At 45.0% G+C, this 26,979-nt stretch overlaps 1 protein-coding gene across 1 annotated transcript; it reads right to left on the bottom strand.

Annotated features, from left to right (window-relative positions):
• Nucleotides 1-2,133: 2,133 nt before the first annotated feature.
• On the bottom strand, nucleotides 2,134-9,610 carry CYP1B1 (cytochrome P450 family 1 subfamily B member 1). The gene is made up of 3 exons (XM_080408941.1): nucleotides 8,431-9,610; nucleotides 6,606-7,622; nucleotides 2,134-5,032 (listed from the first exon to the last, which is right to left on the bottom strand). Exons 1-3 carry the CDS (start codon nucleotides 8,448-8,450, stop codon nucleotides 4,420-4,422), a joined length of 1,650 nt encoding a protein of 549 aa, XP_080265067.1. The 5' UTR covers nucleotides 8,451-9,610; the 3' UTR covers nucleotides 2,134-4,419.
• Between the last annotated feature and the right edge of the window lie 17,369 nt (nucleotides 9,611-26,979).

The raw sequence follows: 26,979 nt of genomic DNA, 5'->3' as shown, positions 1-26,979 counted from the left end.
TCTCCCCTTTCTAGTAGCAGTTGCTTCTCAAATTTTGATGAGTCTTATTCCTTATTGTTATGTTATTGCTACTTATTTCAGCAGCTCTGAACCAGCTCCTGCTGAAGTTGGCAAGTTTAACTATTGCTTTCATAAAGAATGTAGTGGCACGGTTGAATAGCATAAACGTATTCCGTATCAACTCTGCTAGCTCAGCCTTCCCTCCTTGTTATGTAGTGAGGTGGCCTGACAGACAGCTGCTAGTTTTCCAAGAAACATGTGGTTGTCCTAATTTCTCTCTGTGCTTCCTGTTTTGGGGGTTGTTGTTGTTTTGTTGTTTGGCTTTTTTTTTAATCCCTTATTTCAACTTGAATGAAAGGTGTTACTAAAATTCTGGGGGATGGACTAAGGGTGTTCATGCACCCTTACACAGAGAAAGCAAGCATGAGATGACATTTGACTTTCCTGACCTGCTGAAATCAGTACAACCTGAGCATGAAGATTTTTAAAGGAAAAAAATCTTGTCTTGAATACAGCTGATTAAATAAAATACAAAGAAGTTAATGAAGAAAGTGCAACATGTCTTTTTCCCGTATTGCTGTGGTGACATCCAGTCACAGGTTGGTGAGGGAGGGAGTGACAGTGCAAACACAAAACCTGATGAGATGTGCATGACTTGCTGTTAGATGTGAGCTTACCTTGTTTGAAAATGATAGTTTTTCTAACAACTGCTCCAATGAAACAAATGGAAAACAGAAATACCGATTTTATTTTTTTTTAAAGAAATAATTGAGCTAATTTTCTGAGTTAGTTGTATTCTATGTCCTTAACACTTGGTACTGGCTTATGGTAGGCAATCAGAAACTTTTGGTTCCCTACTCAGCTGCTATAAATATTATTTGTAGTGAATCCCCAAGACTCCCTCCAAGAATGCTTTCCTTGTGCCAACTTCTGGCTGCATCAGCACTACATCTTTTGGCACTATGGTAGTGGGTTTTGCTGCAAAAATGTGTCAGTCAACACTGAAGAGGGAGTCTAGACTTCAGCTGTAGACAGCTGGTAAAGCAGAAAAATACGTATAAATTAACGGGAAGCAGAGACAGTGTGGCAGCATCTCTTGACTATATAAAGTTGCTCTTGGCCTTTACCCACGGAGGACACCTGCTCTGTATCCTCACTATGTCCCACTGGTCAGCCTCAGCCACATGTCCACTGCATGGGATATCTTTGGACACCACACCTTCTCCGCAGGTCCTTAGCTTTTTCTAGGGGGTCTTTGTAAGTAGTTTTTGACTCGTGCTCCTTCAGATTTCACCAACTCAACCTGTACAAGGAAAAACTCCAGCTGCAAATATCCCAAATCGGGAGGGAATTACTGCTAGTCAGTCTGCCCACCCTTCCATCCCACCCAGCTTTTGTTCCACTCCCTTGAGGCTGAGGAAAATGTGAAGGTCTTTTCTACGATGGCTCTGAAGTAACCAGGCTTGTGTGGCAGTCTGGGGAAAAGAAGGCAGGGAGGGGAGATGCTGCATCATGAAGAAATGTTTTATATATGCAGTAACGACCAGCCTTCACCACAGGATTGCCTTGATTTTGTGAGAGGTTGCTCTGCAAAGGCACGTTAAGGCCTGTTTGGCCCCGAGACTTCCTTCCTGGCATTCCTGACTATACACCAAGGCCAAAACCGCACAAATGGTCCCAAAGGCAGTGGTGGGGTTCCAGAATCAGGAGTATATAGGTGCCACCACTAGATATAGGAGGGAAAAGGAGAGAGGAAAACAAGTAAGGGGAGATGGAAGTAAACTGAAATTCCAGAGGGAAGAACATAGCATAGGAGATTGTGCAGGGTGAGGAGAGATTAGCAGGTATTAGAAGAAAGCAAAAGACATGAGCGAATTCAGATTGATGCTGAGACGAGCAGCAGGGAATGTTCTTAGCAAGGAGCATGAGAAAGCTTAACACAGATGGCAAAGTATCAGTAAGCTGGCAGACTTAAGAAGTGTAAGGGCAGGATAGAGAAAAACCTTTAAAACCCAGAAACGGGAAGAAAGTGACAAGTATATGAACAAATCTCTAAAATAATAATACTTTCCAAATCAGAAATAATAATTTTGCTTATCTTGATGTTAGAAAGCCATACAAAAACTAAGCAAAGGCAGTGTAAGAATAATTTTATTTAGTATTTTGGTAACACAATGATACATCTCAAAATGACCATAAAAGTTAGCTTGCTGAACAACTGCATACATTCTAAATGGGTGCTACTAAATGTGAGTAACTTCACAGATTATACGAGGCACTATTTGACCAACAGCTACATAGTGTGTGACCCCCTGACAGTCAAGAGCAGTGTGAATGAATGTTCCATTAGTAGCCAGTGCATAGTTAAAGCTTTTGGCAGAGTACAAAATTGCAAAAGCCATTTTTATTAAAATATGAATTGGTGATCTTTGCATTACAATAACTATTCAGTTGTAGGTTACATACTTTTTATATTTTTTTTTAATAACAATGCTTACAAAAGGTACAAGGAAATTGTCTTGCTAGCATTTGATCTAATGTAGATCTCCATATGAAAATGCTGGGTATCTTATAAAGCTTTTCACAGGTATAGGCTAAGTTCTCAGATAACGCAAACTTGTACATAATTCAGAAAAACACCTGAGGTTACTCCTTGTGTATGTAATAGAAAGCTTTTTTTAGTTCTAAAAAAAGAAGACAGATGCCATATGACTTTAAACAGCTACATTACTACTGTGTAGGGTTACAGAGTAATACTTTTAGGCTTGATGCAGGTTTTTTAAATCAGTAGCAAAGCTTCTACTTAAGAAGATCAGGATTGTGTTGTTAACCCAGCTCTCCCCAATGTCAGTGTAAGTTCTGTCCCTGCTGCCAACATGACTAAGACTGGCCATCTATCGGAAAGACCCAGTGCAAAGCTTCACTTGCTTAGGTCTCAGCAGAGCTGCATTACTGTGTAGCATTGCACCCTTAATTTTCTAGTGCTACTAACACCTTGCTTAGTACTAGGCCGCACGTGTGAAGTCATGTGAAGTACTCTCATTTCTGATGGATTTCTTGTGGCTCCAAAGAAGTGCCCAACACTTTTCAAAATCAGGCATTTACATAGAGTTGTTTGCTTTTTAGAGGAACGCATGCAGCTTTGTATATACAAAAGTTAGCCAGAGGTTCAAGGCCATAAAGTTTCACAAGTTTAAAATAATACTTTTGGGGTTTGAGTTTTGATTTTATGTCCTTTGCCTCACAAAAGTTTTAAAAGTACTTTTTCTTTGGTTAATGCGTAGTTTAATTAGGACACATAATGTTAGTTTTCCTTCTGAGCCTTTGTTCCAAACAAATCATACTAAAAGAACATGGTTGATTTTTAGATATATCATTGAACTCAGCCTAACAGAATGACTAGTGAGCAGGGGCGTATTTGCTGTACACTTTACTCGAGGCTTGTAACATGAAAGTTTCAATATAAAACCCCCAAATTAGCACTTCAAAATACCTCCGCCAATGTGGATTTTACTGGACTTACCTATGTGCCTAGGGACAGGGATATTAACTCTTTACTACAGAAATACAAAGTTCAGCTATACCTTTATAAAACTTTCTAATTCAAATATCTATTTTGTTAATGAATATTGCTAATAAACATATTAGCATATGGTTTGTATTACCCTCACCATTTGGTGACATATCAAATCTGATCTTTCGAAACTTAATGAAAAGTTACTATATTAGGACATTCGGTTCATTATCTATAAAATATGAATTTTATTTTCAAATATGCTTCTAAGCAAGTCCTTTTTTTAGTCATTTATGTAAACACTTTGGAATGCTAAAGGTAAGACTTCACATTGTCATTTTACCAAAAATCATTTGAACATTTATTATTGAGGCATTAATGTACATCCCAACAGTCACAACAGTGCCGTGTGCCTACGGCAGTTCCTAGTACAGCGATTTCAAAGGCAGGCTGCAGCGTTCTGAGCAACCTTTTATTTTTTCTCCTTTTTTTTTTTTTTTTTTTTAAATATGAGATTTCACTTCGGGATGTGGAGTCACTGAAGGCAAACTTAGCATTAAGGCATAGCGCATGGAGACATGGAAAGGATTGTATAAACAGTTCCTGGAGATGCTCCAACCAGTCAGTAGATAAAAAGCGCTTTACAATGGTGACTTCTGTGAACAAGCTAGAAAAGAAAAGGCTTACTTTCAAATTGCATATGTTTTATCCTTTAATATATTATATTGCTCCCCTGGCTCTCCTTCTAGAGTTAAAAAGAGAACTGAATTATACCTTGTGCAGTTTTCCTTTTTGCTTTTGTAACTTGCAATATTGGCTATTTTCCAAAAAAGATCACCAGAAAAAACTATAACTTATTTAAGTCTAAAAAGAGAGGGATTATCTTTAGATGCAAGATTTGTTGCTTAGGCATTTGCTGACAGCTGATTTTCATTGGCTGCTTTCTCTGCTTGCAGTCTTTGGACAGCCTGATCGAGCAAATCCATAGTATCTCTAAGTGTAACATTCAAGGTAAATGGCTTAGGTTTAATGGTCAACCCATAGGTAAAGTCCATTTTAGGGTCCTCATTTGGATTAGCAGTAAAATTGCACTGATGCACCAGTATAGAAGTAAAAAGAAACAGCTGCACCTTGGATAATTCCTCTCCAATACACCGACGTTTTCCCAGTGAGAAAATCATCACGCTACTAGTAAGATCTTTATTGATGAATCCATTCTCATCCAGGAATCTTGTTGGATCAAAATCCTCTGGGTTTGACCATTTTGCTGGATCGTGATTCACTGACCACTGATTAACAAAAATCACTGTGTCCTTGGGAATGAGGTAGCCCATTATGAAGGTGTTGGCTGTGGTGGCATGTGGGATAGTGACAGGCACAAAGCTGCTGAAACGCATGGATTCGTACAAGAAAGCCATGATATAGGGCAAGTGAGGCTGATCTTCAGCACATGGCAGACGGTCTCTTCCAACAATCCTATCCACTTCTTCTTGCATTTTAGCCTGCACATTCGGATACCTGTCATTTAAAGTAAGATGTGTGTACAAAAGACTTTTAAAAGACTTTCTTAAAAACAATCCTTGCTGTAAACATTTTTCACAGAACTTCACCCCTACCCCAAATAATGCATTTTGAGCAAAGTTTAAATATATTGCAGGAATGTGCAAACCTTGACGGAAAACTCTGGGAGAAAAATCCAAACTTCCCATGCAGTGGTGTCATTTTAGACACACTCAGTTTTCACGTTAATATCACATTTAACTGATTCTCAACATAAAAAATGAAACTAACTTAAAATATGCCCAAACACAACATTCTGATCCATTTTTGAAAATTCATACTAAAACTAAAATTACTTGTATCTTTTAAATAATCGGGCTTTCTGTGGGAATGAGATTTCTTTTTTCCAGCTGTGTATGTGACTTCTAAAAGTTGGCATGGAGTTTGTTATCACTAGACATATTGTGTACATATGAAAGTCTGTAGCTTTTTTAAAAAAAATACTCCCTGCTAATAATTGTCAGAATAGCTTTATGGACATCTCACTCTCATGTGGACTTTTTCTAATTAATACCAAAATACATTTTCTTTCTAATGTAATTTAAGATGACTGTTTCTGGATAATTTGGAAGACTACACAGTAACCAAACAAGATCAAAATATTAATACATTTTACTTGTTTTCCTTTCCTTGTCTAAAAGCATGCGTTCTGCCAGAGGCTTTATTTGCTTTAAGTATTCAAGTTTGGTTTCTGTGTTCTTGCCTCTTCCTCCTGAAGCAGATCTGCATGTCAAATGCTGGGCAAATGTAGGTAGCGGGGAGAAACCCAACAGGTTACGTGAATACTGGGCATGGTACCCTTAGCTCGAAGTGCTGAATATTTGCCTGGTTTTTAAAGAAGCGCCCAAGCAGATAGCGTTTGCACAAGCCTACAAATTATGCAGCTGATGAAAGAAAAAGCCGGGAGAGGCAAGAAAATCAGTGTTAAGCCTTCTGCTAAAGCAGCTCCCCTCGGTGCGCTTCCCCCGCTGGCGGCGCGGGTGGCAGAGCGGCAGGGGCGGGCAGACGCCGCTGGCACGGTACCCAGCGGGGGACACCGGCGCACCAGCTGCTGGTCTCGCTTCAGCCCTTGCTATCCTGTTCCTGTCATCTCCTTAATCTCGACCGGGTGGCACCTGTTCCTTTCAGGCAGCCTTTTTGCCAGCCTCTCTATGCACCGCCACCCAACCGCCAGAGTAGTTTGGGCTTTCGTGGGGTTTCTCCCCTTCCTTTTCTTTCTCCGGCAGCTCTGCCGGCGGTTCCGTGTTAGTTAAGGAGCGGCTGGGGACACGGGCCCTGGCCCCGACGGCCGCCGCTGCCCCCCCTGCCCCCGGGCCGGCTGATACCGCCGAGGGGGCCCTTCCCCGCCCGGCGGCGAGTCTGCCCGTGCGGCGCCATTTAAGGGGGGTCCCCCGGGCTGGCGCTCGCATCCCGCCGCCCCGGGCTGACCCCCGCGTCCCCCCCGCGGGCAGGTGGGGCGGCCCGGCCTCCCGCCTCCGCCCGGGCGGCGGGTTAGGGGGTTAGGGGGAGGGCCCGCCCCGCCGGCACGTACCTGATGAGGAAGATGAGGAGCCACTGCAGGGCGGTGGAGAGGGTGTCCTGGCTGGCGCCGAAGATGTCGGTGACGGTGGCGGGCACGTGCTCGAGCTGCAGCCGCGGCTGCTCCCGCTGCAGGCGGATGAAGGCGTCCATCATGTCGCGGGGGGCGGCCCCCGGGCGCAGACTGCGCTGGTGCTGCAGGAACTTGCCGCGGACAAAGCCGTAGAAGTCGCGGTTGAGGTCGCGGAAGGCGCGGTAGGCGGCGCGCACGGGGCTGGGGAAGCGCTGGAGCCAGGGCAGCGCGTCCACCAGGCTGCCGGCGCCCACCGCCCGCCCGAACTGCTCGTTGCGCCCCACCAGGCGCAGGAACTCGCCGTCGCCGTGGCTGTAGCGGCGGCCGAAGCACAGGGCGCTCATCACGTTGGCCACGGCCACCACCAGGACGCGCGAGGGGTCGAGGAAGGTGCCGCCGGCGCTGCCGCGCACCAGCAGCGCCACCAGCGCCCGCGCCTCGCCCACCAGGTGCCGCTCCAGCAGGCGGCGGGTGGCGGGGCTGCCGGTGGAGAAGGCGCGCACCGTGGCGTGCGCCGCCCGGCGGTGCAGCTTCCACAGCTCCGAGTAGCCGCCGAAGGCCAGGCTGAGCCCGCCCGACACCAGCTGGAAGGAGGGGAAGGGCGGCCGGCCGGCGAAGGCGGCCCCCTGGCGGACGAGGGCCTGGCGGATGGCGCGCTCCCCGTTCAGCACCACCACCGGCCACCGGCCCAGGCGCAGCTGGAAGACGGCGCCGTAGGTGCTGGCCAGGCGGGCGAAGGAGAGGTGCGGGGCGCTGCCCAGCTGCGCCGCGTTGCCGATCAAGGGCCAGGGGAAAGGGCCCGGCGGCGCCCGGCGCTGGCCCTGCCGCCGGCGCTGCTGCTGCTGCAGGAGGAGCTTGCCCAGGTGGATGGCGGCGAGCAGGCAGAGGAGGAGCAGCAGGGAGCTTTGCAAGGGGGGGATGCCGCCCAGAGCTTCCCCGAGCCTCTCGAGGGCCATGCTGCAAGGGAAAGGGCAAGGGCAAGGTCAAGGTCGGCGGCCCCGCGGAAGGGCTGGGGAGCTCCCCGCCGCCCGAGGGCGCGGAGAAGCCCCGGGCGGGCGAGGGGACAGGGGCGCGCTGGCGTGGCGGAGCGCAGCGCCGGTGGCCGTCTCGGCGCTGGCAGTCGGGGTGCGTCCTTGCTATGCGCTCCTCGTGTGCCTAAAGCCCGCCCGGATCCTGTGCGAACATAATCGATAATCAAACGGCAAGCGCTCAACAGGGGATCGAATTCGTGTTTCGCGGCGGGGCCGCTGCTCTCTCCTCCGCCGGTGGGGAAAGTTTGCAGCGGGGGATCCAGAAGGTCACAGCAGAGAGGCAGGAAGGGAGGCAGGAGGATGCTCTGGCCTGACGAGCCGCCGCGGATGCAGGCAGCCGCTGTGCGCCCGAGACAGGTTCATCCCGGCGCCGCGCACCGCTCCGCCCGGCGAATGAGCCCCCACGAGAAACGAGGACCCCCGCCGCCCTGGTAGCCTCCTGCTGCTCCAGAGGGGAAACCTCCCAGGCCGTGGAGCCCCCACCCCGGCCCGAGCCCTTCCCTCCTCCCCGCACCTTCGTGCCCGTCGCGGCAGCTCAGGCTGGCGGCCGGCGGCCCCGGGGATGGGCTGCGGAGGATGCCTGAGGTTCCGGCGTGGCAGCGCTGACTGGTGCCGCTTCCCATCCCCGTGCCCGGGGCCATCCGCTCCTGCCGTTCGCTCCAGGCTTTCTGAAGCAGCGAGGGGAGGAAGGGGTGAAACAAAGGGCCACCCCGGGCGCCTGTAGCAGAACTGACCTGTTGCACGGTGCTTCCATCTGAGACCTCGGGGAGGATGGAGAGGGGCCGGGCAGCCGCCGGCGGCTCTAACGGGCAGCCTCGGGAGGAGAGCGGCGACGGCGACGTTCAGATCCCAGCCTCTGGGAAACTCATTAGGAGCCCCGGTTCCTGTCACCCGGAGCTTGGCAGGTCATGTGCAGGCAAATGCCAGTTGCACCCGATCCCAGCGCAGAGTTAGGATCACCTTCCCAGCGCTTTAACCCTTCGGAGCTCGCCCCGCCCGCAGCCACCTGCCCGGCGTAGCTCCTCGGACCGGGGGTGAGCGGGCTGCTGCTGCCGCCCCCTCCCTCCCACCTGCCTGCTGGGCTGCGGGGACGGGACGGGGCCACCCCAGCCCGCTGCGGGGAGCGAGGGCGAGCGGCTCAGAGGGCGCGGGGAGGGCGGCCCGCTGCCCCCAGGCGGAGCCCGAGCCGGAGCCGCCGCGTCTGGGCGCCTGGCATCGGTACCGGCGGCTTTAAGTCCGCCGGCATCCGCGGTGCGCGGCGCGGTGCGGGCGTGCCGCAGTTACCCCGCTGACAAATCGCCGCTGCCTGGCCCTTCCCCTGGCTTGAGGGGTCGCGGCTATTTGCCAGCTGCCCTTGGGCTCTCGCCAAGTGGAGCGGCTGAGCCGCGGATGCTTTTTGTGGCCGGGGCCAAAAGTTTTAGCGGAGGGGGTGCCGGGAGGGGAGCGGGGTGGCGGGCGGGCTCGCAGCCCTCGCTGTCGGGAGGCAAAGGCTCGCCTGCATCTTGGGGGCTGAGGAAGCCGGAGCGCTTCCCCTCCTCCGCCTGTCGCCTCCCCGTTGCGTGCGGAGTTTGCATTGCGTGAGCCGGGGCTGGAAAGCCTCCAGCCATCTCCTCCCCGGGCCCCTACCCCTCCTCGCAATACCTGACACCGGCTCGGGGGGGAAGGAACAGGGGAGCGCCGGGCAGCTCGCCCCGCGGCCGGCCCCGCTGCCCTCCCGCCTCGCCCCCTCCCCGCGTTCGCTCCCCGCCCGCGCACGGCGCTTTGTTACTCTTCAATGCGGCACCTCCGCCCGCCCCGGCAGGGCTGCGGGCGGCGCTCCGAGGGCCCCCACCCCGGCTTTCTGCTGCCCCGGGTGGAACCGGGACTGCAGAACCCCCAGGCACCGAGGAAACTGCTCCCCAAGAAAGCAGAACGCTCTTGTCGTCGGGTTTGCAAAATTTAAAAAAATCTAACGTTTATTTCGGATTCTCTAAGTCAAGTCATGAGAAGAAAAGAAAGTGTTTTGGTAGCATTTAGGGATTAGACAAAATCAGATGCTGGGAGTTAGCCCAGCTCAGGGTGTGAAGCCAGGCCTGGCCAGGCTGCTTACTGCCTCTGTCTTTGCTAAGGAGTGTAGTCCTGGCTGCTGTCACTGTCCCGGGCTCTTCCAGTCAGCAGAACTACCTCTTGCTCAGACTAGCATCAGCCATATCTCTTCTTCTTGCCATTGCAAAGTGACAGAGGTGTCAAAACTGTTTTCCAAGCAGTGCCAGAAAAAGTGAACTTCCCTCTTACCAAACCCCATCCCTGGGGTGAACTGGAAGGATCCTGCAATCCAGCACAGCACATGGCCCAGCTTCAAAGAGGAGCAAACATAGCTCCATCCCCATGGCATTAAGGTTAGGGCAAGCTTGAAGAGAGACTAGATGGTTTGATCTCTCCACCACCATCAGAAAATTGAAACCAAATTTCACATGCTGTAACTACTCAGCTGTGGTGAAGTGGCCTGTCCCACCCTGACAGCCACCCTTCGCTCCTTTACCAGTCACATGGCAAAGAAGAGATATGAGCTTCTCACTGCAGAGTGTTCTGAGCACAGGATCGGGGTGAACTAGCTTGGATCAGTTACCTGAGCTCTGGATTATAGTGCTGGGCATTTGACACTGCCAGCAGGTAAATTTGCCTTTGTCCTGGTGACAATGGTAATCAGTTGCTGAAAAACCAGGCATTACAGCTCGTGGTAGTAAGTCCTTAAATCCTTTCTTCAATGCAGCACTTTAACTAGTTGTATTGCAGTCAAAGTGAGAGATTGCCATTTACTTCAGAACAAGAACAGATTCCATTCCAGCTCCCATGTAAATCTGAATTTATAAAAATATGTGTATATATATAACATATATATATAAAGAAAAAATTATAAAGTTTCAGGATGTCCAAACTGTGGATGCAGTTGGTAAGAGGAAGGACACCTGAGCACGAGGCTGCCGGAGGTGACATGCTGTGCCGTTTCTTACCTCTGCTGCAAGCGGCCATGCACCCATTTCACTGTTTCTCATCCATTCACTGAGGGAGCATGGGTCCAGTGCACTGTATGCTTTGCATCCTACTGACCTTTTTTTTCAACATCATGCTGCAAGTGGGTTTGCTCCCTGGCTGCTAGCAGGCAGTACAGAGAAACACATTTCCACTGTCATAAGCTGCAGATTCAGTTTAATGCATAACACCAGGAATTACAAGTCCTGGTACATATTTTTTTTTTAATGCTGTAAGAAAACATTCATTTCTTTTTTTTTTTTTTTTTTACTTCTCTGTTCTTCAGCAGTTCTGTTGCTGTTAGGAGAGAAACAAAAATCTAGTTTAGATGGTTTTGTTCTATTATGGTAGTCCCAGCTGGTCCCCCTGTGCCACGTGCTGTACAGTCAGGGTATTTACAGTCTTGGCTTACTATTGCATCTATTGCAGCCTGAGTATTATTTTGATTGTATGAAGTGAATGTTCACCTTATTTTCTAGGCTCTGGTTCTATGTGACCTTGATAGTCCCTTACAATCCAGCATTTTATCACACCAGTGAATTAGAGTGGTACAAAATGCAGGCAATGGATGATTAGGTCCTTGGTCTCTGTTACATTCCACAAACTGCCCTCCAGCCTACCTCTTTATCTAGTCTTCTCACTTCTTTTGTTTCTGGAAGCATAGAAGTTCAGAATTGTTCTTAGATAATGCATATTTATTTTTTCCCAGTTCTGGGGACTTAATTCATACACAGGTTCTACTGAAGCCAGTCCCAGATTCCTGAGTCACAGTTAGTTTTGTTAGGCATTGAAGACTGGATCACTGAAAATGTATGTCATCTAAAATGAATTATTTCTAGGGCCTAGAAAACCCTACTTGATGTAAGATATGGAAGACAAAAGGAGTTGAAGGGGCAGAAGTGGGTGGTTTGGGGATTAAAGGAAAGGAATTCGGGCCTAATCAGTTAAAAATGCTGATTGATTTGACAGGTATGCCAGACACAGAAGGCTGGCAGAGTCTCTGGGGACACCAGTACTGCTATGACTCTGAATGCTTTATGTATGTGAACAAGGGTCCTTGTTGTGGAGGTACAAGCTTGATAAAGGAGGAGGAATTATGCAACCTAGAGTCTTCATTTGCCCTTTGAGAGGAAATTTTAATCTTTCTGCCACAGTTCTCTCTTTTCCAAGAAAACCCCTTAACTCATAAGAGATTTTTTTCAAGTGTTGAGAATTACTTACCTAAATAAGAGTTTACAGACTCAATTTTCAGTTTTTCTTCTAGCTATGGCAGATGTTGGCTTTTCCTTTGGACACTGGCAAGGTGCTCATAAGTCCTCATGAGCAGCAACTGGAGTTTCTCAGGGACTTGAGTTTCTCCCATTTTCTTTCCTTACCTCTTCCTTTTGCAGCTTTCCATGCAGAGCCCTCACACACTGGGTTTCTCTGTCTCTTTCCCATACCTGGAACTGTGTATCTTTTCCTCCTCTCACTTAATTTTATAAGATCTCAAGGTGCATTATATGATGGTTGAGCAATGTTTTATCCTGGGATTACTTCAGTACAGAACTTGTATGAATTGCTTACAGTTTATAGAGTGATCCAAGCCATTCTTCATTAAATACTCCCTTGGAAATATTGTTTCTGATTGTCTGTTCCTGAGTGTTGCACAATACTACATAAAATGAAGAAATAAGTAGCTTAACTGTAAAACACAAATCACTTGGAAACTTCAACAGATGCAATATCCTGTTGTTTCAGGCTGCTTAAGATTGTACAGGTGTTCTTATGTACCTCTGGAATTTTGACTCTAGTCTCAACAATACTGCTGTAAATCAGGAAAATCACCATTAAAACAATCAGATTACAGTCAGGATTAGAATTTGTAAGCCTCTGTGTTTACAACAGCTTGCTCAAATTATGTTTACGCTGCAGTCCAGCACAATGCAGAGTTACCACTGTGCTTCAAGTAGTGTCAGATCCGGGAGCAGAAGATCTGCACCAGCCACTCAGTCCAGACCCAGTGCTGCCCCAGGGCAGCCGGCCACTGTCTGTGCTTGCTGCTCTGCACCATGTAGATGTGCCTGCTCACTCGGGCTTACCTACATGTTACGGAATTGTTCAGTGTTAAAACTAACCTGAGACTGGGGTACCACAAGTGTGCGTGATAATGATATCATCTCTGATGCAGGTTTCTGGTTTTGCTCAGTTTGACAGCTTTCCTGTCTTGCCAAGCATGAGATGTAAGCAAAATATAAGGAGCCACATCCTCAGCACTGCCCAGAGCACCAGGCATACATAGGAGCTGGCTGCAGCTCCATGATTCAGGGTTATTTATTTAGGCCACTCACTGTGGCCTAAAATAAAGCATTTGTGGTGTGCTTTTTAAAGCATATGTATTTGTGGTTACATATCGCATTCTTAACATTCATTAACTTGCAAATTTCCTTCAGCTGTCACTCTTCCTTGCATTCCCAGATTTCCCAGCTCACATTTTCAGGTTTCCATTGCTATTGAAAAGCCTAAATTGGGCTCCTAATTCTGAGCCAAATTCCCTCAGCTGCTGTGGGAAGGCAAGAAACCTCCCAGCACTTCTTGAGGCTCAGCTCAGTGCTAGTCTGAATTGTAGCCTCTCCATCTGTTTACATTTTCCATGTTACTTGCAAATTAAAAGCATACATCGTGGACTGCTTCCACACAGGTAACACGTAGGTACGATTACAGAAATGAGGATATAGTTATACTTAATATTATACTTAATTCAGGCATCAATTATGAAACTGTTTTAATTTTGCATTGCCAAGTTCCCGCAATATTTCTTTCCAAAGTTTGCTGTCTTTACTTGACAGTATTAGATGAAACCACATAGCTAGCTCTTTTTTGAGAGGAAAACACAGAGCTGATCTCTTTGTGCCTACCTTTTTGAGAAGCCTTCTTAAACTGCCTTCTGCTATGAGGCAAAAGAGCAAAATCTAATTTACAAACTGTTGGGCACTCATCTGTGGTGTTTTGTCTCTGTATTTATGCTGTACAAATCCTCTTTGTTAAAGTACTCTGAAGAAGATGAACAAAATGACAACATTTAGGAAAATTTATAGGAAAAACTGTTCAAGATGTGCATTATTGTTTCTGTTGTCAGCATGTGATGTGTGGGCAAACTGTTGTGCCTACTCACTCTCCGTCTTTATCAAAGGGTTTCCCTGGGGCATCTGGCAGCTTTACATCCTCACACTGTTCCTGAGGTTTGCAGAACCAAGAGCTGCCCAGCCCCATATTTATTTTGAGGTATAGAAACCTTGTAGCCCAAACCATGTGCTAGGTGGCTCCAAAGCTTAAAAATGGTGACATTGCTTAGGGCCAATGTTAACACGTTAACAAGCAGTAACATTATATGTCTCATTTGTTTTCCAGACTTTGTTGGGTATTGTATTAGTAGTGGTAATACAAAGTGTGTCATGCAATTAATTGCTTTATTAACTCTTAAGATTTTACGATTTGCCATTTTAGAAAATGCCAGTGCACTTGTATGCTCAGCATAGTGACAGATGCTAGCTCAAAACAGCCCTGGGCTACAGCTGAAAGCAAAGTCTGCTTCACTCACAGGCAGAAGCATATTCTGTAGGAGGAAAGGTTTTGAAGATTTACTTGTGAAGTTCTACAAAGTCATTATTACACTTGTGCAAAATATGATTTTTCAGAGTTTGGAAATTTGTCCAAATTTGAGTGAATTATCAAGGGAAGAAGAAAGGCAGAAGTGTGGGAGAGAAGGCATTACCCAGGTGAATGTCAAGCCCCTGCTTTAGAGCCTAAGGCTACAAAGCTTTTCAAAGAAAAGGCCACCACCATATTTTAATATGAACGCTTACTTTCCTTGTTCTCGTAAATGGATTCAACTGGGTTTGGACTGAACATTTCTAAAAATTACAACGTAAACCATGGAGTTTTGGGGGATGGAAAATTTCAGAACAGATGATTAAAGCTGGATAAAGTTATAAGTACTGGAGGACCTGGAGTTTCCAGCTAAGGGAACTGTGCAAGTAGACACGGTAACTCTTCTGCACAGAGAGAAAAGGTAGTGAAGCATTGATGGAATGAAGAAATTTACAATTGATGGAATGAAGAAATTGATGAGAACATGTGTTTTTCTGTCTCATGTACAGGGTGTCCTAGCCATTAGGCTAATTAGCCCAGCCTGTGAACGTTCAGCTCACCACTTTCCAAGCAGTAATTTCCCATGATACAAACATTGGTCATTTCGGTTCTTTAGTTTGTATTGAGCGTGTACCATTCCTTTGTGCCTTGGCAGCAGAACAACTAATCAAAACATTAAAATAGGCAACACTATTTGAATCTAATAGCCTCCAGAGCAATTCAAGCTGAATTTCAAAATTCTTCTTCCTTTAGGGAATAAACCTAGTTATGTGGTGGGGGATACAGGTCTGATCCACGTAAGGGAGCTGCACAGAGATAGGAACGTTACTTTGTCCCTTGTTATGGTACCTCCCATTTTGCTGTTTAAGGGGGCTCTTGGACTGGGCTGCAAATGTCTAAGAGTACTTCAGAAAGTGATGCCAGGCTCTAATATAATGTGTACATACATATATATGTATGTATATGCTTTCTCTTTTGGATTCAGAGTGGGACTGTTGCTGAAGCATAAATTCAAGTGCCAAAGGCAGGTCTCGACTACCCATGTTTATCTGCTATTTTCACGGGGCTGGCAGTGTGTGTCTGTCTTCCTTGGGCTTCAGTTCTGAACTTCTGAAAAGCCTTCCGTTTATGTGCATGTCCCAGTGGATACACCAAACTTGCTTGTGCTATTAGGCATGGACTCCGTAGGGTAATTTAGGTACTCCATCTGGGGTAATTTCTTGTCCAAAAGTTTGAAATTTTATAGTGGGAAGGTTTCAGTGTTTTAAAAAACTATCATCCTTGGTACTGCTCCTTTCAGGTGCTCTAAGAGAGGAGGTTGTGCTGGTCACAAACTGGTTGTTGGGATGGCAGCTGAAACGAAGAGGAACACAACAATTTGTGCACCATGAGAGCTTTCCCTAGCTTTTAATCATGAAGAGATGGGCATTTAACTGGGGTTTCCCAAAGAAGATCATGTCATGGACCTTAGAAATGTCATGTCAGTCAAGGAGTTGCTTGTAAATGTCAACTCTTAGATAGCCCTGTTCAAATGAGCCAGGGAACATACTTACTCTCCTTCTACAGGTCAATAAAATGTTGAATAGTATTTGTGAAGAAGCTGGAGGGTAATAGATTTTCCACCAAAAACACTGGTTCTGGCTACAGTGGCTTTGCTGAAGTATCCTTTCAAGTGGAAATGTGTGAATCCAAACCAGGAGACCTTCAGTGATTTGGCTGCTGAAGGAAACATTTGCATATCCTTCTGCAGCAAGGTATTCTTGGCTTCCTCTGCTCTGTTGTGCAAGGGTTTGGCGTGTTTGCCTCCAGCAGTAACTGCATTTCGGTGGTAAATTAAATGACTCAAATACTAGGGACTGGGATGTATGTGGATAATACTCTAGCCTATGAAATTATTCATGTTCTTCCCTGGGGTATGGGAAATGGGAGATGTTTATTTGCACATTTTTTAATTTGAAGAAAGACTTGGAGAAATATATTCAAACCAAATAGATAAGGGAAACGCCCTTTGCGGTATCTGTGGTCAATGAATGAAAAATGGAGCTTAGGAGATTTTTATAGTATTTCACACAAGGGATGCAATCTTGATCAAGACAGTTGACTTCTGTAAAACTAACAACAACAATAATAATAATGATAATAATAACAATGATAATGATAATAATATTAAAGATTTCCTCTAGCCCTCAGTAAGTTCAGCAGGGAGAGAAAACGCTCTAGACACATACAGATTGCTCCTAGCTTTTGGAAGCAAACCTAAGGAAGTGTCTGTTTCTGAGCCATTCAGGTCTTCTAACCTTCAGCAATGGCAGATCAAAGACCATGAAGGAAACAGACTGCAGGTGCCAGTCAGGGCAGGTTTTGTCTTGTCACAGCACTCCGGGAAGAGGCATTTGCTAATGTCTGTTAATCTCATGGAACGCCAAGGGAGAAAGAAAGAAAAAAATTGCCATAAATTCTTCCCTTTCCCAAGCAGCCCACACCCAGGCTCAGGGTGGCTGCACGAAGGTTTGCTGGCTGCCTCCAGCGGGGACAGCAGTGTGGGAGCCGTGCCTGCCCGAGGGTGCCAGGGCGAATCTGGGGTCACCCTGGGGGGGCTGGCTCTGTCAGGGAATAGGGGATGAAGCAGCCACAGAAGCAGCATCACACTGGAAGTGTACCCTCATGGCAAAGGTGAAAGCAGTGGTAGTTGAGGCCATAAGAGCAAAGACCTCCCAAAGAAGAAAGCCCAGTGTCCATCTCGGCCACTGTCCTCTCCCATAGCAACACTCCCACCCTACAGTCAAGAAGGAAGTGCAAAACGCTGTGCGGCACCATGGGGAAGAGGTAGCAGCAGTGGAGGTAACAGGGTGCTTTTAGCAGATTCGGGGAGAAGACAGGATTAGGCACAGCTTGGGGTGCTGTAGGGGATGGCTTTGGCCAAAACCCAGGAGTGCCCCTGTCTTTCTTTTGAGGTGTAAATGGCATGCAAGGAGGCTCCTCTCAGTGGCTTCCCTGTGAAGATAAATAACCTGATCTCCCGGTTATTATCCCCCTGCTCTCCTCCCCTTCCCCCTGACTGACTTTGATTATTGTAACTTTACATGCGCTTTTAATTTGCGTGCAGGCAAGTACAAAGGCACAACCGGATATACCTGTTATTTGCCAATGACCTGAAAGAGTATAGTTTATGTTAAGCCTTGGGTTATGGTAAGGTTTGCACGCGATTCCTCAATATATATGCTGCAGGCAACTGATGGATGGAAGTGATGGAGGGTGGAGGAAAGTTTTAAAGTGACAGAACCTGATTTGGTTCCTACTTAATCCACCAGTTACGTAAAGGCCTATACTGAAATCTTGCGTAGAGCCCATGTTTTACCCCTCTGTTCAGGCAAGGAATGTATGATCACGTTATCCGGGTTGATGGCTGCTCCTGTAACTGATCTCATGAAAGCTGTATGAAAATTAGGCAAAGATGGCAGGTAGCCTATTTATACCTCCCTGTTTGTATATGCTCTGGCACAGCAGGGGGATGTTTGGAGGTGCAGGAGGAAGCGACAAATAAGATGATTTGCAGCAACGAAGTCAGTGCTGAGTGCAGAGATGCAGCACTACTGAGGTGTGGGGGCCTGTGGTGGAGAGGGGATCCACATTTTGTTGACCGAGGCTCAGACCCCATGCTGCTTGGAGAGATTTCATTTGGGCTAGCCTCCCTTAGCAAGATCTAAAGAATATCCACCACTCATGGGTTGCCTGGTCCTGCAGGAAAAGAAGGGAGAGTAGTTAGTCTAGCAGTTACAGCAGAAGATTGCAAGGAGGTGTGGGGTCCAGTGCCAAGCCCACACACTGACTTGCTCACCCTCGAAAGTAACCACAGAGAAAGCCTAGTGCCATTTTAAAAACATTTCATTTCAGTGATTCCATATCAAATTAGCTAGGTCTTCAAGCAAAAAGGAAGTGTTTTTATCTGCCAGGCAAGTAAACTAACCTTGAGGTCTGAAACTTGAGTGGTTTTAGTTCTGGTGTGGGTCTTAACCTAGTGTTAAAGTCTGCACCAAAAGAATTAATTAGACATTTAGTTTGGAGGTTCAGGAAAGGGAAAGGATCCCATGCATTCTCAGCACCACCTCTTATCTCTAGGGAAGTGAAAACAGCATAGTTAAATGCAGATTTACAGGACCCATGGGACAGACTTTGCTACTCACACTTCCCTCAGAAACAGTGGGACAAGGTACAGAGAATCAAGTGCCACTTTTACAAACGAGGGCATCGTAAAATGATTGCTAAAATAACAGAAGACAAGATGGACCTATTGTTACAAGAGCGCCATGTAAGTTTATGTTTCTGGACATAAGCACATTTAATCTTTTCTGTGTCTCAGCTTCCCCATAAAACTGGGAGTGATGATAGTATATGGATCTGCCCAGTATCTGTTCTGCTGTTCTTTGACTTGTTAAAACAGACCTTGTACAGTCAGCATCCAGGAAAGTGATGTTTAAATTTGCAGGATAGCAATAGAGGGACTGAATTTGTACACCTGTTTTTAAGTCAAACAAGGCAACGTTGCCTTCCATCTTCACAAGCCCACAGTACAGCAGGCAACCATGGTCTGTTTGTGAAAGGCATTTATTTGAAGCAACCTTGAAAGTAAATCCATTGCATTTTCTCGTCTCTGCTCTGCGATTTCTTGCTTCCTGTTTGCAACCTTCCCGCTTATCTGCCCTTTTGAGGAATCGGTTTTATTTAAAATACCGTTCTTTTCTTAATTAGTTTCCTGTTTACCAACATGTTTTTCAGTACTAAGCAGCCAAAATACCTAACACTTTTGTATGTCTTCATTGTTATTCTTCCTCATTTGTCTTGATACTTTGGCTGAGTGTGGAAAACTCACATCTAATAGCAACTTCTCAGAGGTCGTGAACTCTTAAACACATGGCTTGTCTTTCTGTGGTCAGTATATTTCTGAAAGCTAAAACGTATGTACAGGCTTGTTCTGCTGAAGAAAGGTTTCCATTTTGTTTCTCTCTTTTTTTTTTTTTTTTTTTTTAATAAAAGAATCGCATCTAGCACCCCATAGACTGTTTTTTATATATGTTTAGCAAAATTGCTCTAAGTGCTGATGCACAAAACAAACCCTTAAAGTGTTGTGCACTCAAAAACCTGGAAGAGTATAAAACTGTCAGCTCCAGCCCTAGAATAAAATATTCACAACAGCAAACCCTGTTGTGACAGGGTTAAACAGTCAGGAAAGGGTTACAGGCTGCCTGCTTGTCACTTGATTCAGCAGGGGTTTAGATGAAGATGTGTGCCCTTTTTCTGGCATGGAAAGCCTGGGAGCCCCTGCAGCTGGCTTTGGATGAGGGAATAGCTTTGCTTTGTGTTACTTTATGAATTTGATGTTTAGATAATAAACTGTATCCTGGAGCGAAAGCCGAAGAAGATTTGGGTATTTCTGTGCCTTGACCTTTCCCTTTTCCCTGGGCAAGAAAGCCCACCAGCATACAGGCTGTGAAAGAGCATGTGACAAGCATAGTAAAATATTTCCTTTTCCTTTATTAAAGTAATCCTGGGTTACGTTATCGAAATAGAAGTGTGAGGAGGCAGGTATGAAGAAGGTGTAAAGAAACAGCAGGCCCATGTTTCACTTGTACATGAGAAAGTCCTACGGAAGATAATGGTTTTTTGATAACAGTGTTTGAGATCGACTCGTGATATCTATCTAAAACTCAGCATTTGCTGAGCAGTGGCTGCTGGAGCATGAGGTATGTCTTCTGTCTACTGAAGATTTTGAATTCCCAGGTAGGAAACCTGTCATTAGATTAGGAGGTCAGACCAGCTAATGTGACCTTCAGCTGGATAAGGATCACAGAAATGGATGCCAAGTCTGAAGCAGCGCACATGTAAAATACAGTAGCAGTAGCAATCTGCTGCAGTGTTATTTACAGTTGCTGTTTCTGTAGTGGGCAGAGCTCTGCCTGCACAGCACTTAGTGCTGTTGAGGTAGGGTGGAGCGGGAAGTCACTTCCCAAAAGAGTGCGTAGTCCAGGCGTGAGAGGGGATGGAGATACAGATAGTCTGGGTAGGTGTGATTAGGCAACAGTTTCAGCACATGAACAGCTTCACAGTTTATAGAGCCTGTGGAAAAAAAGTGATGGTGCCAATTATATATTACACATTTTTGCATGGCAGATTTCTTAAAATTCTGAGAAAAGAATGCTGGGCCATTGGGTGTAAGTCAGTATTTCCACACTGATTCAAATCAGGGAGGAAGTCTTTGGCAGGCTGCGAGTACAGGAAACAGGCTTAGTATCCCGAGTGATCTGGGTATACTGCAGGGAAGACTGGACACCAACAAGATGAAGTAAAAAAAGTGCAGAGGACTAGACACAAATGAGATTGGTTCATGATATCTACTTAATAGTTGATATTTTAAATGCTCATGCCCCTCAGCAGCAACCTTGCCTGAGAAGGCAGCCTCTGCACAAGCATCAGGGAGGCTGGGATCACGATAGATTAAACAAATTAAACAGGATGTTGCAAAAGGCAGATGTCAGTCTGCAATGGATAAGAAGCAGAATAATATGTAAGGTATGGGTGGTGACTCTAAGTCTTTTCTTGCCCTGATGAAGTCACAGCAGGGGAACTCTAATTTAAGAGTTCATTAGAACATTAGATCTAATTCTCTAAATTAGAACAGATCTAATTTAAGCACTGTATTCAGGAGACATGTGGACAGACTGGAGGGAGGTAAGAGCAGAGCAGTAACAACTATGGCAAAGTTTAAGAGATGTAAACTCTTTGGCTTGCTTAGGCTGATAAGGACTTCAGTATTTAGGTGGGTGCCCTAAAAAGTAATGAGGACCAAGAATTTTTTTCTAGCTCTAACGGCTGTATGGTCAAAACTTACCTGATCGTTACACAAGATTTAAACACTAGGGAAAAACTTTGTACCAAGACAACAGAGCACTGGGAAAGGCTACCTATTGGAGGTTCTGGTGAGTCAGAAAAATGTTCCTCTGCTGTCATTGGAGTGTACACTCTTCTTGTTTGGTTTGGTGAATGTGAATGAGTTTGACTGTGGCCCATTTCAGGATTGTTTGTGGCCTGAGACAGCTTTGCAGAGCAGGGATGATGGTGGCCCTGGTGCACTTTTATGCACTTTAATGCACTTTTACCAAGCACTGCAGGTGGAAGGCAGCCAGGGAGCTGCCTGCTCTCTGCAAGCCCATACACCTCTTCTCTTGCACGGGTCTAAAGCTGACTTTTCTTAGTCCTGGTAAGGTCACTCATATCTGAATGCTTTTTCAATCCTGTTAGTTGACAGTCTTGTTAGATGATTTTACTGTGATTTTCAATGTTCACATTGATGAGCATTCCTCCTTTCTGATAACAATAACAACTACAACACCTTCATTTAAGTCTCCTTTAAGGTCTTACTTCTTGGAAGCCAAAGAAGTAGTGCAGCATGCACACACCTCTCCAGCCAGTCGTCTCCCAGCACACTGAGCTGTAGGATCCATGGATGCACACTAATGTCATCTCAGTGCACTACCAGATCATTTGGCAGGACAAACTTGTTCTGACACAGTTTTTACACTTTATGCCAGATGTATAAGCAGAAATGGTACCCATAAGAGCAGTATGAAAAAATCCTATCTAGTCTGTCATAAATTCTGCATAGGTGCCCCTATCTCTTCAGAGTATGCTGGACTAATCTGAACTATGGAGTGAGCTTGTAGCAGTTTGACATAGCCCAGGTATTTTAGATCTATATTGCAAGTATACTTGCCTTGTGGAGTTGTATTATCAAGTTGTAGCCTGACTTGCTCTGTATGGTGCATAATTCTCACTCTTCAGTCAAGGTCATCTGAAATCAGTATTTCAGCAGGGAGGTATGCGGATTCTCTTTACTAAGTGTGCATTGGCCATTTTAAAATAGGTTGTTTACTGTGGTTTTAATGTACTGCTCCTTGATGTATTTTGCTCTATGGCATCTTTGTTACGTATTACAGGATAAGTTTTGAGTGGACTTTTCATTGTCTGCTCTTGATTTAAGATCTAGGCAACTGTCCATATTATACAGCAAAACAGTTTGCAATCTGGAATAAACATCTTTGTCAATCAATTGTACTAAGCTATGGAGGAACAATGTAAGTGTAAGTAGATACTTACCTCTAAATTCCAGCCAGCATCTGAAATAGATCACCTGGGGATGCAGATGTATTTGCATAAATGTACACAGATCATAGTGATAATAATGTAAATAACATTTCTTGTGAGGTAATTGCAGACCCTTTTGCAATCAACTCCTAAGCTTAGCAGTACAGTGTACTTGTGAGGTGGGTAATTATTAAAATTCCATTTTAGAGAGGAAAACACTGAAACAACGTGATTAGGGACTTTCCAGAGGCCATCCCTGACGTTTTTCACTTGTTTGGCAGTAAAATAAAATTTAATTACTTCTGCTCCTCTACTTTATCTACAGACTCCTTTTCGTTTTTTATACTTTTGCCTGGCATTACCTGTTATACCTAATACCTCTTCACATTCAAGCAGACCTTTGCTAAATACGTCCACTCCACTGACAGATAAATTTTGACAGAAGTTTTCCATGTCACTAAGAAAATGTGAGAACAAAACAAGCATCTTCTATACCAGGAAAAATAAATGCATGCGCCCACTGCTGCTGTTTCCCAAAGTTTGTTTTGACAAGCCAGACCTGTATGAAAATCAGCCAGGCACCACACTCACTTCCATCTTAATGTCAACTGATGAACCAGACTGATGACACTGGCTCACCCTACTTGAAATATTTATAAATTCTTTGGGGAAATTTGGCAACAAAACACATGTTTAAAACGCCAAACATGGTAGAAGAATAATTGTGGCAAAAAACAGGCAACTCCACATGGAGTCTGTGAGTGCATCTTTTATTACATCTGTTAGGTATCATCTAGGACAAACTACTCCAATTCTGCTGTGGATGTGGTCATGCCCTGATTCACGGGAGAAGAAGCACACACACAGCTCACATGCAGAGACCTGGAGCCACAGCCTCAGTTGCAGATGTGCTGCTCTCAGTACCAGCAACGCATGTGTGAGCATACATATGACACACATCTCTCCACTGCGACCCCTTGTTCCTTGGCTTTGTGTTCCCATGCACAAGGTGGAGCAGCCTAGAAGGTGAAGTGGCTGAAAACTACAGATGTAACTTGCAGAGGGACACAGAGCTGAAACCATGGAGGACTGAGGAGGATCTCCAGGGATAACACAGCCCACCATGCTGCTGTCAAGCCTGGATCAAATATGTTTGTAACAATTCCAACAGACGCATGTTTGAGCTTTCCTGGAAACCCTTCCTGATGGAGATCCCACTTTGTCCTTTGACAGTATGTCTGGGCCTTTGTTGCCCTTTCCCAAATGTCATGTTTCAGGTCTCTTTGCAGTTCAGACACAACACTTTTTATCCACAAGGGATCTGGACAATAGAGTCTTCTGTCTGCAGCTTTTTGTATATTTGAAATCTGACATGGTGTCTCCCCTCGGTCTTCTTTAGGTAGAGCCCTCATCCTTCTTGTAGATTATAGCTTCTAGATATAAGTCGATTTTTCTTCATTATTTTTTCTAGGCACCTTGCTATTGCTCTGTGTTATTCTTAAAGCCAGAGCCTAAAACTGGACAAAGTATCCAAAAGAGCACAAATGAGTAGAACAAAAAGATTATTTTTTTAAAGATAAATCTTGTGGCACACAACTCCAGGAGTGCTATTTGTTTTATCTTGTGGCTGTCTTTTCAGAGTGGGAAGCAATTCTTTTTTCAGTATTATATGTCCTGCAACAAGATCTTGCGAGGTAATGAAAAAGGTTGAACAAATGCATTATGAAGTTATAACAGCTACATATGTGAATGTGTAGCTAGCTTTGAATGTCATTGCATTTATTAGTTTATTATAGTAACCGTGTTGTGATGAATAAGACTATTTCCTGTTCCCATGGGAATGACACCAGAGTTTACATGTCCCCAGGAACAGCTACCTTTACTTTAGTAGGAGCTGTTTTATGTTCTGCTTGGAAAACACTTTCATTATTCTTGACTTCTTATTTCCTAGCTAGTCTGTTTTGATGCTCTAAAAAATATAGCAGTGTGTATTTGGGTAGAGTACACAGGTAGTACCATCTTCTTCATCAAAGTTATCTTTCATTTCCTTGCTTCAGTAGTAACTGTCCATGTCATCTCTTCAGAAACTATCTCTGGTGACTGTGGAACTAAGACATTTCAGTGACATATCTTTTGTCATTTAAAATTTTCTGTTCTGTTTTGTACAGAAAACAGAAAGAGAGCTATTAGGAAAACTGAGCAGACATGCAAGACCCTAAACCAGAAGGATACATTTCCTCTCTGAAGTTGATAGAAGTGCAGTTACTCTGTGACCATGGTACATTTCTCTGCTCGTAGCTGATGTAGAGGACTCATTTAATTACTGCACCCAATTATCAGGCACTTTCCCTATTAGCCACATGAAATGTGGGATTGCTGTGGTATTTGGTGGAAGTTACAGGGCTTTTCTCAATCCCAGTAAGGTTCTTCGTGTTCAGTCCCCACAAATCTTCTCTGGCTTAGCACACACAGTAGCATTTATTTTGACTTGGACCTTCTTCAGGGAAGATGAGAAGATTCAGGCTATACATATGTGTTGACAGTAGGCCAGTTTTTCCATGGTATATGTGGCTGATTCCTTTATTTTCACTAAAATTGTCTTCCATGACAAAGCCAGTGTCTTCTAGCATGAGAGGCATACACTGCAATGAGAGCACCAGCTTGAAAAGATTGCGGATGAGAATGAAGACAAGAATCATTGGTAAAGAACGTTACGCTAAAAAAACACCACAAAAAAAAAAAACTTGGCTATGCCGTGGAAAGTTGAAATGATTAAAAAGTGAGATGTGTCATTTTTTTCTGCTAGTTACATGCAGCATGTGTTTCCCATGTCTCGTATTACAAGCAAATGTGAACTGAGGGTTTATGGTAATACCACCAAGGAAGTATGATATCATCTCCCCCACAGGTGGTAAGTCAGTTTTCCAAGGTGTGTTTACACGAACCGTTTCAGAGCGCTAGCATACACATGAGATACTTAAACAATATCTGTAATTATGGAGGAGTTTGAGGAATAAGCACTGTCTAGCCAGGTATGAGTTGTAAAACACCTTATGGCAAAATATGTGATGTCATTCATATTATCTTGATAAATACTTGTTAGGGCATGAATTTGATTGAAGTTAAATGAAGCTGATAATGTTGCTTATAAGTGCACAGCACGTAGATCTTATGTAATAAGACTACTTGTTAATAAGATAAATAGTCTGATAGTGCAGTAGCAAATTTGCTTATATTTTGACATTTATAAGTCTGTATTTCAGGATGCTGGTCTGTTTTTATCTAAGTTGTAAACCACAAACATAACAAATTCTACAAGATTACTGGAGGAAAAGTGTGAAAAGTGAGCATCAGTCACATGCCCAACTTGATACATTTATTTTCCTTTTGGGTCATCAGAGAACTGAGTAACCAAAGGTTGTTAATACTATTGAAGTATTAGCTTCCCTTTATGTTCTTTGTGTTTATGTTTATTGAAACAATTCCATGCAGTTAAACAGGCTGGAAATGGCTCTTGCCTGCTAGGTCTGTTTGCCATTTGTTGTCTTTTACAGGGGATGCACATATATAAAATATGTGATTAGAAGATGTGAAGGTGAAGAAGGAGTAGAACCAGCTCTATGTTACTTCCATTCCAGTGCCTGGCTGCAGAATAGATTCACAGCTGTCCTTCTCTGGGACCTGGGATATTTTGGTCAGAAAATGGTACAGAAAGGGAAGGCTCTGTGTCCTATTGCCATTGCAGCGCTCGTCTCTCACTTTGTTTTTCATCGTTTTTTCAGTCTGATCCTGTTCATCTTAGCAGATGTGCTTGACCACCTACAGCCTTTTTGGCCTGTTTTCCTTCCTGGCTTTTCAAGCTCAGCTATTTGTGAAATCTGAACTATGTGTTGATCTCTGAGGCTGTTCCAGCTTCCCTTAATGCAGCAATTATTTAAAAGAAGTAGGCAGCAGTTCTGCAAAATATTTGTCTGCGTTTCTCTTGGATGCTCTCCTTTAATAAGCAGATGAGGACAGCATCTGGTTTTAGCTAGTTTCCTAGGGACACGAGGCAAAGCAAGCACAGTACTTGCTGACTGCACACATGTATGTGTCTTAATGCCCCGCAAATAGGTTTTGAACCCACTGGCCACTCTGGACTAGAGGGACAGAGATCCCCAGGGCCCTGGGCATTCCTATAAACTTCAGTCAAACTGGACAGATGAGAAATGTGTCATCAGAGGTTTGCTGAAGGGCAGGCTTCATCACAAGCTCATCCCTTAACAGACAATTCAATCACAAGACACAAATCCACAGGGGCAGGTTCATTAGTTCACTGTTCACCACTCCTTGTACAGCTAAGGAAAGCACACATGGTGAGTAGCTTACATCTCCGTGCCAAGAATCAGGCAGTGCATTTGTGGGTGCTAGTCTTGACTCTTATGGAAGACCTTATCAGACCACATTTCTCCTGTCTTCCACATCAATCTCTTGATAAATTTATTTTCTGGTTAGTTTATGCA

The sequence above is a fragment of the Falco punctatus genome (genome assembly GCF_963210335.1).
Source record: "Falco punctatus genome assembly, chromosome: 12".
Classification (NCBI taxonomy): domain Eukaryota; kingdom Metazoa; phylum Chordata; class Aves; order Falconiformes; family Falconidae; genus Falco; species Falco punctatus.
This window is presented reverse-complemented; position numbering and strand designations above follow the sequence as displayed.

What these genes read in the sequence shown, in the direction of transcription:
- CYP1B1 (XM_080408941.1), bottom strand. Translation starts at nt 8,450, where the DNA reads ATGGAAGCACCGTGCAACAG. An exon ending in ATGGAAGCACCGTGCAACAG is followed by an intron (nt 7,623 to 8,430) that starts GTCAGTTCTGCT and finishes TTTCCCTTGCAG; the next exon opens with CATGGCCCTCGAGAGGCTCG. An exon ending in CTCCTCATCTTCCTCATCAG is followed by an intron (nt 5,033 to 6,605) that starts GTACGTGCCGGC and finishes TTTAAATGACAG; the next exon opens with GTATCCGAATGTGCAGGCTA.